General features: G+C 41.7%; 1 protein-coding gene across 3 annotated transcripts in view; it reads left to right on the forward strand.

Moving 5' to 3' along the window:
* The first annotated feature begins 1,698 nt into the window (after positions 1 to 1,698).
* The window catches only part of lrch4 (leucine-rich repeats and calponin homology (CH) domain containing 4), a 30,129-nt gene continuing 13,041 nt past the window's right edge, over positions 1,699 to 18,786 (forward strand). For all 3 annotated transcript variants that reach the window (XR_005612120.1, XM_031749471.2, XM_031749468.2), the window contains exons 1-4: positions 1,699 to 2,091; positions 17,314 to 17,458; positions 18,288 to 18,417; positions 18,620 to 18,725. Coding sequence is in view for 2 of the 3 variants with exons in the window: in XM_031749471.2 (XP_031605331.1) it covers positions 1,920 to 2,091; positions 17,314 to 17,458; positions 18,288 to 18,417; positions 18,620 to 18,725 (553 nt within the window). In the remaining variant the exon portion in view is untranslated. The remainder of the gene's footprint in view (positions 2,092 to 17,313; positions 17,459 to 18,287; positions 18,418 to 18,619; positions 18,726 to 18,786) is intronic.

The raw sequence follows: 18,786 nt of genomic DNA on the forward strand, positions 1-18,786 counted from the left end.
GGGGCACAAAGAAATACTTTTCTTTATTATTCTCATTTAAAATGTCTCGCTTTTAAAAAAAATAATTATCTGAGTCTTACAACAAACAACTGATAGATTGATACATATATACCATCAGAACAGTGTACATCACTGTCACAACAGTGTTTATTTTCATTCAAAGGCTTTATGATTTTCCTATAATGGTGGGCGGTCTCTAGTCAAAATGCCGGGGCGATTTTTTTTGTCCCAGTCCAGCCCTGGATGCAGCTCATCTGCAGTCTGGTGTTACCTACATCTTCCTATTCAGAAGGCAGAATTTCCAAGTTCTGAGTACAATCAAAAGCACCACGACTGCAGTTTTTGTGTTGGATGTAAAAAGCAGGCTAGAATCATGGCGGCGGTCAAAGACGGTCCAGGCGTGGGATTTCTCTCGTGGAAATGTGCACATTATTTTTTTCCTTTCTGTTGGTAGGTGGCACAGTGCACTTGTGGCAAGTAAGCAAGATAGAAGACTGGTACTCTTGCTGGGTATCCAGTTACGGAAGCAACACATTAACAAGAGAATTCTGAGTAAAACCAAAGTTACTTTCCCTAGTAACTAGTTACTTTGAAAGTAACGAGTAACTTGAAGTAACTGAGTTACTTTTTTAGAGAAGTAACTAGTAATGTAACTAAGTTACTAATTTAAAGTAACTTACCCAACACTGATGATTACTTATCCTTATGAGGTTTAACCCACATGTTCTAATTTAACCTTACTTAACTCAGTCCTGATTATAGTAGAGTTTAAGCCACATTCAGGAAGGACACTTAAATATTCTGTAATGAGTACAGATTAGGGCGTCCTCCTGCACTCCTGGCCCAAACCAAGCCTTGTTCAGCAGCAGCTACACTTCCTCCATGTCCTGAGGAAGAATAACCTGGACCAGAAGCTGATGCTGGCCATCTACTGCATCCCTCTGGCCATTCAGACTGTTAACAAACTCTATCCCTCCCACACCCCACCCCTACCTACTCACTTACCAATCTGAGCCATGGTCTGATTAGCCTTCATCAGTTTGCAACCTGTAATGTGCGCCCTCCTCCTGTTTTGTATATGGTTCTCTTGTTTGTATGTACTCCTCTTGACTGTTATTAATTCTTGCTGTACAACTGTTTATATTTTATTCCATGCACAGTTAGAGCGGAGCACCCACAGTTTCACCGTACATGTACAATGACAATAAAAGGCTATTCTACTTTTCATGTAACCTATCAACATTTATTTCTCTATATATTTCTTTGTGATGGACCATACATCATTTGACATGTAAAGCAAATAGATATGTGCTGTAAACCCAGTTCATTCTAAACTGAACCCTTATGATAGTGCCAGTGTTACAGTTCCCAACATTTTGCAATTCTTCTTCATGTAACGAGGAGCCTAGAAGTCAAAATCTGAATCTAAAATTATCACAGCTGACGATAAAATGTCCAAACCATATCATCTATCGCTAAAAATGAGTTTAGTTAGTTACTTAAAATATGCACAGTTGTCAGTATTGTGAGCTCTTTTATTGGTGCAGTATTATTTTTCTGTTTGCTCTGCCAAAAGCCTGCCACATACAGACCAGCACTCATAACCGTCGGTTTACTACACTGACATTTTATTTTAGTTCTGGTATTTTATTTTGAAGGAGAGATCCGGGCTTCCCGTAAAACAGTTGCGACACTTTGTAGCTTGGCGCGACTTCCTGGAAGATTGACAGCCCCTCGTTCAGTAACGGAATCGAGAGCTTCCGTTGTTGAGCGAAGCCTGCGTTAAAAAAAGAAATAATTCCCTGCTTTGAAAGTGTCCACGAAGAACGCCCACTCTGGATTTTACACGGACCTACAGGGTATGAACGCGGAGTGGACGCTTCAAACAAAGTGTAAGAGGAGGTAGACCTGTACGTTTGATGGCTGCTGGGGATGGAGCCCAGCTGCCTGCCACAGTAGCGGCCAGTCGTAGCGTGGAAAAAGCGCTCGAGGAGGCTGCCACGAGCGGGGCTCTCAACTTGTCAAACCGCAAACTGAAGGAGTTTCCTCGGAGCGCCAAGAACTATGACCTGTCCGACATAACACACGCAGGTTAGCTTGTTTTTCACTTTTCTAAGTAAGTTGAAAAAGCCTGGCGTCATGCTAGCTTTAATTATGAGAGACGCCTTTTGTTGTATCGCCACCTGCTTCTTTCTGCTCAGGGCGAACACTCATCCTTCCCCTCCCCGCCGCGTTGCACAACACTGTTTTCAAAGAAACAAGTTTTCCCGATCCTGTCATCGCTACGTGACTAGCCACTCTACGTTTTAACTGACGTGTTTTATATGATTCATAGCGACTTCTTGCTTCGGCAGATTTGCTTAACTAACCGTATGAACGTCAAGTATTCAGGGATTCAGCCTCGTACAGCTGGCCCGTCTCCCACCGGCCTGAGCGGCGCCGTTAGCGTCCAACATAGCGCCCCAATACGTTTCTGCTTAAGAGCTTCAAACATATGAGGTTGTAATTCCGTTTCTAGTTAAACAAAAGTCATAATTATCGCTTTTAAGAAAGCTGCTATTCTCAGGAAGCTAACTTCCAACGAGAAAGGGAAAAAACGTCAGACGAGTTCGCGAGTTCCTCTTCCTCAACTTATCATGTGAAACCCTCCGCAGGGTTCAGACTTTGTGTTTACCGGTGATTCATGCTGGTTATCATTATCGCTCAAAGCAGAGTGCTGTTGGTAACAGTAAAAGTAGTAAAAACAGTGAAGTAGGTGTGGATTAGCCTAGAGATGCTGAAAGAGGATTACCTCATCCAAGCTGGTGAAATTAGTCTGATCACAGTGCTGCTGCTGCTGGTGCTTTTTGTGCTTTGCATATTGTAACCATCTGGGTCTGTGCTTTACGGGCATGAGTGGGCCACTCATGACTGTGGGGGATAGCTGTGTACAGCATTAAAAAAGCAGCTCTTACAGTAGTGTGAACCTGTTCAAGAAACTGTGTTGGATGAAAGATTCAAACACAGCATTTAAAGCCATTACTCTGTTTGTTGTGAAATGGACCCTCGTGGCCTTAAGGAGAGGCATCTGAGCGACATCCTCTGCAGTAGTGACTTGATCAGCTTGCAGCAGAGAAACTTGAACCTGGGCTGGCTGGTTAGCAGCATCTGATCTTTCAAAATAAGAGGTGGGATCCAGTAATCCCCAACAGTAAAAGTCTTTTGTAACATTTTCTTGGGCCGATTCAGTTCAGTGTATATAGTCCCAAATCACAACAACAGTCACCTCGGCACTTTATGCACTTTAGGTAAAGACTTAAGGCTAATACAGATAAACCCAAACAACCAGATTAATCCTGAATGTTGGCAACAGTGGGAAGGAAAACTCCCTTTTAACAGGAAGAAACCTCTGGCAGAACCAGACTCAGGGAGGTCAGACATGTGCTGTGACAGGGTGGGAGGTTAAAAAATAAAAGCTAAAATAAGCTGCAAAATATACCTGGACATCTGTTAATTACAGTATTGCTGTCCTGATCTTTATCATTTAGCTGGGTGGGTTGAGTTTATCCATCAGTGGTAACTGCGATATGAAAGAGGCTGTGATGCTTGGATTCTTATTGGGTGTTTATGTCACAAGGCCTCACTTAAGTGCCTACTTGACACATCATTTTAATTGCGTGTCATTCAGTCAGTGCTTTTTGATAATAAAGGATTAGGAATTATTTCAGGCTTTCCATCACAATATCATAAAACTGAATGCCACTGGGACTGTTGATGACAATTCTGTTTACATATGTTCACATTATAAGGTAAGTGCATGGATTGAACATTTGGAGACTAAAGTCGTAGCAGAGAATTACATTTTCAGATGCAGTGCTGTAGAGATTTTCATATATTATGCATTTTGTGGCTTGATTGGAGAAGCAGTGACACACAGCCCTTTAACAAATGTGTTAATTACTTAATAAAGCATTTTTAATATAAAGTTTATTACATTTCTGAGGCATGTGGCAGAATCTTGAAATCAGCGTTTCAGTTGTCCTTAGCATCATTGTCCTCTAACAAGGCAGCTGCTGACATCTGTCATTCACACTGGCTCATGGTGACTCAGTCGTTGTTCATTTAGCAGTAGACACAGAGTCAGTCTCTTGGATGTAGAAGGTTGCAGACACTGTGTGCATACATGTTTTTGTAGCATCTAGTTGTATTTGAGTGTCTTGCCTAATGACATGCTTTCAGGTTCACAGAAGTACCTGGTAGTTGTGCCTCCTGACACAGATGTTATATCAGCAGAAAGCTCTGCACCCACTGATTCTGTGATTGTAAGGGACGTACTCAGTTAGTGCTGATTCACCAAGCTGTTCTGGAGCTATGGTGCAGTGAGGTTAGGTGTGGGCTAATCCCCAAGTAGGCTTCAATGCATCAAGCAGATTAAATGGACTCCTGAGAAACATATGTAACTTTTTCATAAGCATTTTAAAAAGAATGTCTTTGACGAATTGAAGTTGTCCTGTAGGGTCGTTTGCCACGTCTCCAAATTCCTAATAAAGGCTGCTGGGGTCCTGTTGGTCGTACAGCTATGCTGAGAGCACGAGGGGATTTGCACAGCCGGCACTGAGAACCCCAGCTGCTCACTTGGAGGGTGTGTGTGTGTGTGTGTGTGTGTGTGTGTGTGTGTGTGTGTGTGTGTGTGTGTGTGTGTGTGTGTATTTGTTTATATGTTTTACTTTTTTCATATAGAGACAGTTATGTGCTAGAGCCACCCATCATGTCTTCATATTTGGAACTGAAGAGTATAAGGCAAAAACAATACGATAGAGTATTGGCAAACCTCTGTCCCATACTGTTATTTATTCTAATGAATCCTCCTCTCTCCTGTCCTGTCTGGTTATTGACAGCTTCTGATCTTGTGCATTCTGTGATGACTGGCTGCCCCATGTCCACACCACCACCCGTTGTATTGGCTGACACCGTTCATAACCACCAGCAGCTTTAGTGAAGGTTACAAATGATCTTCTTATGGCCTCTGACAGTGGACTCATCTCTGTGCTTGTCCTGCTAGACCTCAGTGCAGCGTTTGATACTGTTGACCATAATATCCTATTAGAGCGATTAGAACATGCTGTAGGTATTACAGGTACTGAGCTGCAGTGGTTTGTATCATATCTATCTAATAGACTCCAATTTGTACATGTAAATGGAGAGTCCTCTTCACACACTGAGGTTAATTATGGAGTTCCACAGGGTTCAGTGCTAGGACCAATTCTGTTTACATTATACATGCTTACATGTATAATGTGAACAGCAAGAGTCCTGACAGGGACTAGAAAGAGAGAGCAGATTTCTCCTGTTTTGGCTTCCCTTCATTGGCTTCCTGTTAAATCCAGAATTCAAAATCCTGCTCCTCACATACAAGGTCTTAAATAATCAGGCCCCATCTTATCTTAATGACCTTGTAGTACCATATCACCCTATTAGAGCACTTCGCTCTCACACTGCAGGCCTACTTGTTGTTCCTAGAGTATTTAAAAGTAGAATGGGAGGCAGAGCCTTCAGTTTTCAGGCCCCTCTTCTGTGGAACCAGCTTCCAGTTTGGATTCAGGAGACAGACACTATCTCTACTTTCAAGATTAGGCTTCAAACTTTCCTTTTTGCTAAAGCATATAGTTAGGGCTGGACCAGGTGACCCTGAATCCTCCCTTAGTTATGCTGCGATAGACGTAGGCTGCCGGGGGATTCCCATGATGCACTGGGTGTTTCTAGTTTACTCACCTTTTTTACTCACTGTATATTTTTAAACCACTACCTTCAATTATTAGTTATTATTAATCTCCAGCCATCACACTGTCGGCGAGGGGCAGAGAAAGGGTGACGGAGACCTTATTGATGTGCTGCTGACCAACTAAAGAAGTGAATGATATTAGGCCATATTTGATTCTCTGTTTTTTCTGTAAGTGGCTCCATAGTATATCTTGTTGAGTCTGGGTAGAGACATAAGTCCCTCGGGGGTTCTTGTCCACACTTGAGCAGTTGTGTGTGGGCATAATGTAGGTATGCTAGCACCAACCCCTGCAGGGGCCCACAGTGCAGTGTGTGTCTGCCCACGGTGCCTCCACAGGGGATCCAAGGAAGCATGTTTGGGAAGTGTTGCTAGAAACTACAAAACTATCCTGTAATGTGGGACATGGTGAACACATGTTAACACACAGTGGGTAAAAGAAGTATTGAACAAATTAAATATATTTCTAAAGATGCTATTGAGATGAAGTTCTCAGCAGATGTTTGTAACGACCCATTCAGCCCACAGATGCTAAAGAAATCATTCACAGAGGTCCATAAATAAGTTATTTGTAATAATGAGATCTGGGCCAAAATCACACCTGAGCAATGCATGCGACTACAAATATATGTACTAAGAAAATGATGTGTTCAATACTTATTTTACCCGCTGTATGGCTTCTGTATGGCTTCTGTATGGCTTCTGTATGGCTGTATGGTTGTTCGTCAGTAGCTGGCGTCTGCTCTGTGAGAGAGAGGTCTTATTTCCTTTACTCTGCGGATGTGGGCGGCATGTTCACTCAGTCTTTAGTTCTGCTTTTTCTTCTTCTGTGAGCCTCCCTGCTTTCCCTTTCTGATTACTGCGCAGATTCTGTTAGCCAGGCAGCATGTTTCCATCCAGCTGTCATGTCAGTGTAAAAGACTAAAAACATCACAGAGACGGATGAGTCAACGAACCAACCACCAGTTTCCTCAAACATATCCATGGGAATACTGAAGGAGCGTCATGAACTGATAAGACTAGATGGGGAATCTCATTATGAGGAGAAGGGTTTTCTTTTTTTGGTGCACAGGGCAGCCTGGTGGTCTTCATGTATGGCTCTGTTAATCCGAGTCTTTCATTTTAGTTCAGAGTAAAGCAGTTTTCAGTATGACATCTTTTCATGATGGTGCTTTTAGTAACAAACATCTCTTTGCTTTAAAGGTTGCTGCTGTTTTTTCTCTCTGATCCAGAGTCTGTCTTCAGCCTTAAGGTCGATAACTAGTTTGGGTCTGTGGCCTGTGTGTGTGTCTGTGTGTGTCTGTGTGTCTGTGTGTAGTCAGAACTCCAGTGTTCCCATAGCTCTTGTTCTTCAGTGCGTAGGATGTTGTGAGACAAGTTACTGTTATTTTGATTTGTTTGTAAAGACTTAGTAAATTGGACAGCTTAGTTTTAAGAACATGTCCCGGTACAGAGTGGGACTTCACTGGTTGGTTGGCTGGTTGTGGCTAACAGACTGACATTAGTTTATGGTTTGTCCTGTCTTTCTAAGCCCCGCCCCTCCCTGAGCTTGGTCCTTCCAGAGGTTTCTTCCTGTTAAAAGGGAATTCTTCCTTCCCACTGACTCCAAAGTGCTTGCTCATACGGGGTTGCCTGATTATTGGAGTTTTCTGTATTATTGTAGGGTCTTTATCTTACAATAATAAGTGACTTGAGGCGACTGTTGTTGTGATTTGGTGCTAGTTTAAATAGAGCTGAACTGAATTGAATGTACTATTTGGAACCTGCATAAGTTGCACTGTATGTGGGAGCAGAGTGAGTTTCCTCCTGCTGATATGTTTTTCTTTCCTTGTTAAAGCTGTTTGTTGTTGTTTAACCACATTGTTTTAAATGCATTAAATTCCAGCAGGTCCGGCGTTCCAGGTTACTTTATTATTCAGGAAGTCGTAGCCTGCAAACCGCTACAAACTGGAAGTAAATAACAACACTTTACCATTTTTACAGTGAAAAGTTTATTGTTAACCTGTTTCATTAAAAAAATATGAATTAAGCCACCGTCTTCATTTTTGAAACTAATTTAATGTTTGTGAAATTCCCAAATAGTCCAGTATAGGAGAAAAAGCTAACACGTTCTGTCCTACGGGGCCATGACAACACACATGACCTTAAAACCACATGATCCATAAACCCAGGTCACAGCATAGTCCTGTGTTTGTCCCTGAAACACAATCTACCACTATTGGTGTGTAAATAATCTAATTGTGTGGAGAGGACCGCCTCCTCTATAATGAAAGTTGAGGCCGTGCCTCTCTTATGTAACAGCAGATTCACTGTGGAAGTGGGTAGAAGACGGGGCCTCGAGGGGATGAAGGAAATACTGTATGTGCACATGTACCCATATTATAAGTTTTTACAATTTGATAGATGAAATAGGTGCTTGTTAGTAATGTGGCTGTAGGTTGTTAGTGTCTTTCATCAAGAGGTAGGTTCAGCTAGTTTAAATGAAAGGAAAGTAGTTTAGATTTATACAAACTGTAGTTTAGGTCAGTTATGGAGCCCTGTGCTCAAACTGTGTGACTGCATTTAAGAAATAAGTGCTCAGTGTTTCGAGAACATGTTTGGTACAAACCGTAATGTCACCGGGTTGGGTTGGTTGGTTGGTAGCAGGTAGTAGACTTACAATAGTTAATGTTAGCTGATAACTCAGTGGAAAACAAACTAAAACTAAAAAGAAGTCTTTAAACAATGTTATTTATATGTTTTTACCTCCAACCACCGTGGAACATTTATTATTTTAGATTTTTTTTCATGGACATCATGCATGTGCTGCACACAACAATAGTTGTGCTGCTAAAATATTGTTTGCCTTTATCTAAGTCTTATTATTTGTTTGTCAGTGTGCTGAGCAGCATGTTCTGCCTTTTGCATGGACACACTGAGCTTTGCATATGGAGCTAAAGCAAAACCTGCAGTCTGTACAGCTTTAACAGAAAGAAGACAGGAGGAGGTGTGACAGGATAAAAGATAATAAATAAAATAATACAGGCTTCAAATAATGAACCAACATTCTGCTGTTTTGTTTAAGCCAACCAGGTAATGGTTTACCTGTCTGCTTCACATGAGTCAGACAGAGCTGCTGGTTATACTGCTGGTAGGAAACACGCTGCTGGTTCAGATCGGCTCATATCCAAACGTCTCGCTATGATTTCAATGGTAACTTGCTGCACGTCTCCATCACTTACAGAAACCTTTAGATTCCCACCTAATGAAATAGTGCAGGTTCTGTCTGCTCTCACACACACTGTACCAAATGCCTTTAGCTTCTGTCTGTAGTGCTGCTCATCGGCTTGCTATCACTAACACTGTAACAGGAATCCACACAGCCACATCCTGTCTTACAGCAGACACAGAGTTGTGTTGTCACTGGCAACATTGCGAAACAAACAGCATCAGAACAGACGTTGTGGTCTGATGCTGTCTTATGAAAAAGAGCCAGGGTGAGGGGAAGAGGTAGCTGGTTGCTACATGGCGCTAAATCGAACGTATAATAAAGTCTGATGTCGCTGTAGTCGCTCACAGCAGCAGGAATGCATGTGTTCAGTGCATATTTAATGCTGTAAATTAGTCGAACGAGGTCATTTCCAAGAGGCGTGGTTGGTCGAACTCATGTGAAGTAACTTTAGTCTATAACTGTCAGTCAGTATTACAAGTTCTGACACAGACGAACAGTCAATACAAATGTAGGTTGTCTCATATGTCGAGTACTTGTTGCTAAATTGTTGCGTGTTATTACAAAAAGTGCCGTACACGTTTGCCTACAGTCGTCTCCTTATGACTCATTTCTTTGTGTCTTCTCAGTTCTTCTGTCGATGCTCTCCTGGCAGTGGTGCCTGCCTAACTCAGTCTCATGTTGTTAACGTGAACACACCTCAGCACACCCATATGGAAAAGATATATATGTAAATCTTATAAAGTTTGTGTCTGTCTTGTGTGAAACTTGTATGAAAAGCATACAAGAGTGAAAACAGGTATAAGATCCCTTGAAAAATTATATAAATGAAACTTTTATGTTTTGGATACTTACTAAAATATTATATGAAGGTAATGAGAAAGTGGCCACTTTCATGAGTAAATCATGTAAGCCTTATATTACTCACTATATGAAGTAGGCCACATCTTATGCAAAGTCTTTTATAAGTTTTTACTATTTCTTTTCCATATGGACAGGCAGGAAACGTGATATGGGACAGTCAAGATCTGCTAAACATCACCCCCCCACACACACACACACACACAGACACACACACACACACATGCAATGCCAGCCTCATATCTGGATTCATCACTCTGAGCCATGTTGTTGCTGATTGTTCAGTGCAGTGTTTGTGTAATTGGATCCACCTCAGTGTTTATCTCATTTCCCTTCCTTAGAGATGGCTTCTTGACAACACGTCTTCCAGTGAGAGTTTGTGACGAAGCGTCTGCAGACAGTAAAGGATCAACGTCCTGTATCGAATCTTTGCTCGATGTTTCCAGTTTTCAAAGACATCTGTTGTAGATAGATTTCATTTTAATTGTCATTTTTAGCCATGTCACGTCTGTGAGTTATCCAGTTTCCTCTAATTGTTTTAAGGATACATAGCACACCATGCTAAAGGTGCCAACATTTTGGCTAATAGCTCTGTGGGAATCACCTCATTGGTGCAGAAATACAATTTTTGTGATGTCAGACTGTAATGTTTTGTGTCTGTTTCATAAATTAAACTAAAGAAATATTATTTTGTTTTTATGTCAGGCTGCTAATAACAAAGCTCCGAAAGATATAATTAAAATGTGTTCATGAAGTGTGTTTGGGTAGACACAATACTGGTTCATGCCTTGTGTTAGGAGCATTTTTGATGTAAAGTGGCCTAACAAATATAAAACACAAAAACCCATTCCTCTGAAAGTTGTCGGCTACAATGATTGGTCTAAAAACGAGTGAAAAAGCAGTCAAGAGTTCAAAGAAAACTTTGAAAGACCTGGAAAACTACTGCTCCAGATCACTTTACAAATATGGGAAAGTCTCGCTTCTTGAAGGGAAAATATGAAGAAATGAGGTTTTAGTTAAAGCACTGCATATATGTTTCTTGAGAATCTACACAGACATATAAGTAAATATAATTTTATGTATCAAGTTTTAAAGTTCTATCCAAACTCCCACAACCACTGTGGAATTCTAGTAGTGGATATTATGACCGTGTAAAGTGTGGTAGCATGCTAGGTTGTTGGTCAAATGTGCATGTGTTCATATGATATCAGCCACCAGTTAAACCCAGTTAAAGTGAACAACAATGAAACGTCACTGTGATATTTGGTAGATACAGTGTAAATGTTACCTGGTCAGTTTCATGCAGAGCATCATTCACATCATAGAAACGACTACAGCTGGTAATAAATGGACAGCAGGGGTGGACAGCATAGCCAAAGGGTTATATAATGATATTTACATTGACATAATTTACAGTAATGATATTTCTAACAAAAACAAAAATGAGCTCCTTTTTTCCAATCAGCTGCTGACAAAGCAGCAAACTGAAGGTGAAATAAGGGGCCAGAAACAATGGGAGGAAAAAAAGGTGTTTAAACTGAGTCTAAATAATACACGTCGTGGCTCGTCCAAGTACTCGTCCAAGTACTCGTCCAAGTACTCGTCCAAGTACTCGTGGGAGACACTGCTGTATTTTGTAGTAGTGGTTACTTTCTCATGAAAAGTAGATGAGTTATGTGCAGATGAAGATCAGTCCAGGTTATGTCCATCTGTCCATCTTACCTGGAAAAACAGTCAAACTTTGGAGGCTGTAATGTTTCAGTGTTTAAACTGAATCAAACTTGTGCTGCGCAGCTCCTCAGTCAGGCCCGCTGTTATGCAATACAGGGTGGAACATAAGAGGGCCGATGACTTCATTTGGCTTTTTTCTTTTTTAAACAATGAGTTTAAACCTGTTTGATGTCTCGAGCTCGTGTCCTGTGTTATCATGCTGCAGGTGTTTGGAAGCCCTCTGCCTATCAGAGTTCTGTCTGATCAATGTGTGAGAGGTGACGTAAGTGTCCAGGATAAAGCTTCCTGCAGAGCCTGTAATTAGATGCAGAGCTTTGCTCTGACAGGAAAATCCTCCTCTTTCTACTGATCGGTTTAAAACCTTCAGCCCTTCTTTAAGCCTCATGATCTGCTTTCATTGTTCCAGTAAATACACCTTCCCTACTTTTAAACTTTGGAAAACTTGCGCAGCTCCAACTGAAGGTAAGGCAGCATAATAACAGATATTTATTATTAAAAATGAATATCTGTATTCTGACCAGTCAGGTGCAGAGGGTAGGTGCTGCTGTGACCAAATGTCAGTAATAAGCCACATGATCCACACATGCAAAGAAATGAAACTACAGATGTTAACTTGTGTGTAATAATGAAAATGACAAAGTGTTGAACAATAATGTATTTAATACTTTGTACAGAAGCCTATTGATGAGGACACGTCCTGTATGGAGAAACTAGTCACATGACTTTGGCCCGTTCTTCCACATAAACAGGTCCTGATGACCTGCTCCATGAGCCCCCACTTTGAACTCTGACCTTTAGCTCTTTCCACAGATGTTCGATTAGAGTCAGGCGATTGGCTGCGCCAGCTTTATTTTCTTAACCAATTAAGAGTCTCCTTGGCCGTGTGTGTTTGGGATCATTGTCTTCATTTCATCTTCATCATCCTGCTAGAAGGCAGCAGGTCTCCGTATATCTTCCATTCATCCTCCAGTTATATGAAGCGTGCCCAGAGCGTGATGGTCCTTCCTCCAGACGTGTTTCACCGTCTCTCTGACCAGACTGTATGCTCCCAGTTATTCACAGGCTCGTCTGAATGTTTGTCACCAAACTTTAAACACGCAGACAGGAACATGCTGTTTTCTTTAGCACTGGAGTTGGGTGGTGAGGGTGGGTACAGGCCATGGCCCTCTTGGATCTTGGAGAGCTGCTCTGATCATTCTTCTCACTCATGTGTCTGACATCTCATGGCGAGCGCCTGCTCGCCGTCTTTGTCTTTTGGAGCCGGTAACTAATGCCGTCAGTATGTTTTCCAACAACAGGTTTGTGAGAGAGAGAGAGCTCATTGGTTTAACCCTGATCAGATGTTTCTTGTGGGGCACCTCAGTAATGACACACCTTTTTATGGCCCATCAGTTGGGACTCAACCAGCTGATATTCATCTGTACTAAGTGGGAGGACTGGTTTCTAGTTACTTGTAGATTTCAGCTGGTCTCTTTCTTCGTGTGTTCAATATTTTTCCCCTTTGTCATTTCTTATTATTACACATAATTTATGGACATCTATGGTTAGATTTCTTTGCGTCAGGAGCACCTTTAGAAATATATTAACTGGGGAAATAGGTGACGTGTACCTGCTGTATGTGATGGACGTGTTGATATGCCAGCTCGCTGTCTGCTATATCATTTGTGGCAGTAAACAAACTCCATCCATTGCTGATACAGTTGAGAACAAGAAGCATCAATGAACCTGAAGGATGCACAAATGCTGTGATGTGTCACGTTCCAGTTAGCTTGACCATGATGTCTTTGGTTAATGGCATTCACAGTGAGACGTTATGGTTAATCTGACAGTGTTTATATATATTTAGGTCCCATATAGCAGACGTGGAGCTTCAGAGAGCTGCTGTCTTACTGCTAACAGGGTTCATTACCCTGTGTTTTACTGTGCCCTCTGGCCACAGCACAATCATTGATCCACAGCAGCTGTTGACGGCTCTCTGCTCACTGTCAGAGTGTCTGCATATGGACCAGGGCTCAAACTGGTGAGGCCTGGCCCAGTCAGCAGTGATGAGCAGTGCAGCTGTGGCTTTCACTGGAAAATACCCACAGAGTGTGACGGTGGCACAGGGCAAGTGAGAGCTTGCTATAACCTGCAGACTGTTTTTTCATGTTATGTGCTTGTCCTTGTTTATATTTTTGATCCAGTTTCTCCGAGCTAATAATTGCTGACCCTGTTCTTAAGCCTGTTGAAACATCTCCACACCCACTGTGGTAATTTAACAGGAGTCGATCCAGGTCAGCAGGTATCCTGAAGTGGCCAATAATCCTGTGAGACAGGGTAACACTGAACGACCTGTGATATGAAGGTAGAGGGTTACTCCTCACTCCTACAGAAATGAATATATTCAGGTCTATATTTGCACACATGCATTACTTACCCTTGATATTAAAGATGCAGAAAGTAGCTGTGATGATGTGTTAGCTTAACAGCGATCCAACATTTGTTCCTGCTTGTTTAGATTTGAGCTTTTTCCAGAGTGTGCAGCAGCATGTGCAATGAAAGAGTCGTTACTTCTCATTGAGTAAACACATATAGATCTAGCTGATCTGAATTCCAACAAGAAGCAATCTTTTAATAACCATAAACATGATCTATTTATATTAACAAAGTGTTTTTATACCTAAGTAATCGAACAATGACAAGTAGAGTGAATCAGGTAAAAGAAAATGTGTTTGTAGCATCCAGAACAGCAGCAGTATTGCTGTAATCATCATTCAAACCTAACAAAGCTAGCAGCAGTCGTCCATCAGAGCAGCGGGCCAACAAACTGTGATTAAAGCAAATTTTTTAGCTCCTCCATCCACTGCTGTTTGTTTCACAGAGACAAGTCTGCTGTAAGCCTCCACAGGGGGATGATCTTTAAATGATAGAGCTCACTGAAGGCTGACAGCAGCCGTCATAGTTTATATGGAAGCAAACAGGGGTGAGTCTAAAGGGGGGCCCGGGGTGTACTAGACCACGTTTATTTCAAGGCTTTCATAACATTTTTAAAGTGAAATAATATAAAATATTGTCTTAATTAAATTGTCTTAATATCTAAAAATATGAAATTGTAAACTTTTTCACAAGCCAATAAAAAAGTACATGTGTCAGTAAAACTGTGAGCCAGTGAGGGTGTTGGGTGGATATTAACATCTACACCTTCATAACATCTCGTTGACTCATTTAATGTCAGAAACAACACAGAGTGCATTTTTAAGCCTTAGTGTAGGTTGCATATTTGTCTTATTTACTCTGTATTTGACCTTTGACTGTACTTGAAATTATTTATAGATTTTTTTCAAGAAAATATTTTCTTTAAATAATTACATTTTAATGCGGCACGTAAATACAAATGTTGTAGTTAAACACTAAAACATTGCAGTGAGTCTTTTTTCTTTTGAATATTATTTTTGCTCATTAATAAGACAACAGCATTAACTGATAGAATAATCGATAGATTATTGCAGCCCTACACACTATGTGGACAAAGTTTTCACTTTTGACATTGTCATATATTTGAGTTTCTGTTCTGCTTCTTCAACACACGTTTTACTTTTTTCAGTTCTTAATATTTTGTCTTTTGCGTCGTGTGCAGCTGAACTGCTTTGAGTCCCAGAGTGAGAGCGAGGACTAAATATACTTGAAGAAATAGAGAATAAAATAAATAGAAATAAAAACAACATTCACGTTTTTTTTAACCATATATTAGATGTTATAGAGTATTGTGGAGTTGTTCTCTTCACCTCTACCGTTGACACTGAGGGAAGTAAGAAGCTGCACCGTGTGTCCTGACCAGGAAGTTCAATCACATTTCAGCTCAGCTGAATGTGAGCTGATTCCCCAGAGAGGACAGAAAACAGCAGTGTTTGAAGAGAGCTGGTCTGAGTCAGCTTTGACAAAAGGTTTCAGTTCTTATCATGGTGACGTGCTGGGCCTCCTCCTGCTCCTCACTGTGGAGCGTTTCTGCTTAATGCCAGGCTGAAACACGGCAGGACCGTTTCTCTTTTCCCATTCTGCAGCTTTTCATATGACTCTGTTAAATCAGTCTGACTCTGCTAACAAAGTCAGCAGTCGTTTGGACAGAAAAGGTAGCAGAGTCTGTGCTGGTGACGTTTTCTTGGGTAAGGTTAGGGAATAACTGGGGATGTGCGCGGCTAGTCGACTAATCATCAGTGTTGTCACTACCTGTACCAGGCTTACTAGTCTTTTAATCTAATTGTTAACATTTTAATGTATAAATCCAACACTGAAAGAGATTTGACAAAAACTCCACACCCACACAGTGACGGTGTCCTGTTCTCACCAGCCGTGGGTCATCTGCAGCCATGTGTCTGAAGCTGTACTGGACACGTGTTGTTCCCTCAGTCGGTGTTAGTAGGAGAGCTCTTTGATTTAGGCTTCAGCAGGGAATATTTGTAGACCTACAACCTGCTTGTGCTGGTGTGGTTTGTGTTCATTACTGTATCATGTGCTTCTGTCCCAGTTAATTATTTATTTATTTATTTAATGTGTTTCTGCCCATGATAGAAAAACATTACATGCGGTGACCTTTTCCCTCCTTAGTGTCTACTCTTTCTTGAGGTCAGACATATTTGTCCCTCCACTTCTTTTTATGTTCCCTCATGTCCTTTCAGATGATGTCAGCAACCTCCCTCTAGGAATTTGCTGACATTTGTGAGTCCTTATATTGGTGATTGTTATCGTCTCACTCATAAAGGAAGAAAATTGCATCTAAAAATTAGCCATAAATGCCCAGGAGGGTCTAATGCTATCGAACGGCCCAATGACAATAGTTGGGACCTGCACTGACCCAATGTTTAGTTACATTTTTACCCCTCGGCCATGAAAGGCTGATGGGATATCGTCGTCATTGTGCCAGGCAGGAAGGTGGGCGACTGGATACCCAAGGTTATGAATGCAATAACTCATGAACGACGCAAAGTAGGAGTTTTATGTTGATGCCATTGGTGTATCTCTTAAAAAACTTGGAGTTTGATGAATCTCAGTGACCTCGACCTCAAGGTCAGGGGTCAGAGGTGCAATAACTCCAGATAACAATGCAATGTAGGATTTTGAAATCAGTGCCAGAGGGGTGCACATCAGGATATGCCGGGTCACAGTGTCGGGTTTCAGATGTGTGTGTGATTACATAGACACAGCACAGATGTCCTGTTGAAGCATCAACATGTCAGCCTCTGACCCCTGACTCACCCCTGACTCACCCGTGTTTGAGATTTTTAGTGGATACACCCGTGGTATCAATTTCAACATGCTAGGTGACTTCTTTCAGGGTTATCGCATTCATGAGATTATCAGGAAACTTGACCTCTGACCTTTAAGTTTACCAACACATACAAAATATAAAAAAATAAAAACAATTTGTAAAGTAATTAAAACCAAAAAATGTTTGAAGTTGATCCTGTGACTGCATTTGTTCATTTAAATGTCTAATTTGAGCTGGGACGTGACTGCTGTGCCATCCTGTCTTCATGGTGACTGACAGTGTCGTACATACAGTAGTGTGAAGAGCAGGAGGTGGTGGTGGTTAACTTTATGCTGCAGCTTTCACAAGTGAATGTGGATGGTGTCAGGTGGAAGCTCCTGTATGTGGCATAAAACAAAGATCTCATTCATAATATCATAAAGAAAAACAGATTGTGCCACTTGGTCTGTTTTGAGATTTGTATCAATGTATCTACAACTATTGAAGTTTGGGCCGTTTGCTGTGTTCCAGATCTGTCAAAGAACCGCCTGTGTGAGCTGCCAGAGGAGCTGTGTCAGTTCATCTCCCTGGAGACACTGAGCCTGTACCACAATGGGATGCGGTCCCTGTCCTCCAGCCTCAGCAACCTGCAGGCTCTCACCTACCTCAACCTCAGGTAACTCTCCTACACACTGCAACACATGACTCTGCTTACTGCACTGCATTGTTTAGCAGTCCAGTAGCATTGTATTCTGTTGTAGTAAGTCATGTTGTAGAAATGTAGACCTCAAACAGTTCTTAGAGCCTTGGAAGAGCAGAGTTAACACGCTTCTGTTGTAACGTCAGATTGAGGCTAATCCTACTTCAAAAACAATGAGAAACACTAGCTTTGGTCCTGCAAGGCTCAGAACTATTTCAGGTGGACTGTTGGGCCATGTTCAGGCCAATAAAAATGCTGTTTTTGTTCATATAAAATGAAACATTTTAAATATCAATTTACTGAGTAGTCAGTTTATGTTAATACCCGCACTGGTGCTGGTGCAGCAGTCATACACTGATATCTGTGACACAGAAAGTGATCATTCCCTCTGTACACTCTTCATCCAGTCTATATAAAACAATCATGAGCTGATCACTAATCCAAATGTTGATAATAGTCAGAGAAAAACTGTGTGCACACAAATGCTCTCAGTAGGTTGCAGGTGCTGGTTAGTGCAAAGGCAGCAGTCAGTAATCAGGTTCACCTCTGAGGTTCACCTCTGTGTCTTAGTGTTTGTTATTGTGGGCCGTCTTTCACCCACAGCACCTCAGTTACACTCCTAGTTGTTCGACACTTTAATTTTGCTGTTGCTAGGAGACAGGGCGAACCCTCCAGGTTGTTGTTAATTCGAGCAGGAAAAGTGCAGCTCACAGCAAACACACTGTGTAATGTAATAAAGCATCTAACTGTGTTTGTGCGAAGTCCCAGGTCACACCTCCTAAACCGCATCACTCTCTCTCCACAGTCGTAATCTCCTGTCCAGTTTACAGCCTTCGGTCTTTCAGCTCCCCCTCCTTCGAGTGCTCATCATCAGTAACAACAAGCTGTCTTCACTGCCCGCCTCCATATACTCCCTCACACAACTCAGACAGCTGGTACGACACACACTCACACTGTCATTTCTCCTTGAAATGTTCTGTGGGCGGTACAGTGGTACCCCTCACAGCATCCTCTTCACCTTCCTGTGATTCATGGTCAGACGTCCAGTCTTACAGTTTAATCACTCAGTCACATTTCTGTGTTGCAGTAGGCGTCTTCAGTTTTCCTCTTGGTTTATTATATTTTCTTCTCTCTCAGGATGTAAGCTGTAATGAACTTCAGCGTCTGCCAGCAGAGCTCGGGCAGTTGGAGTGTTTGAGAGACCTGAACCTAAGAAGGAACCGGCTCACCACGTTGCCTGAAGGTACAAATAAACTTGGAGCCCTTTCCCACTCATGGTTACTTGAAAATCCACAGGAGGAGAG

This window comes from Oreochromis aureus, linkage group 3, assembly GCF_013358895.1.
Source record: "Oreochromis aureus strain Israel breed Guangdong linkage group 3, ZZ_aureus, whole genome shotgun sequence".
In the NCBI taxonomy this organism is placed as follows: Eukaryota; Metazoa; Chordata; class Actinopteri; order Cichliformes; family Cichlidae; genus Oreochromis; species Oreochromis aureus.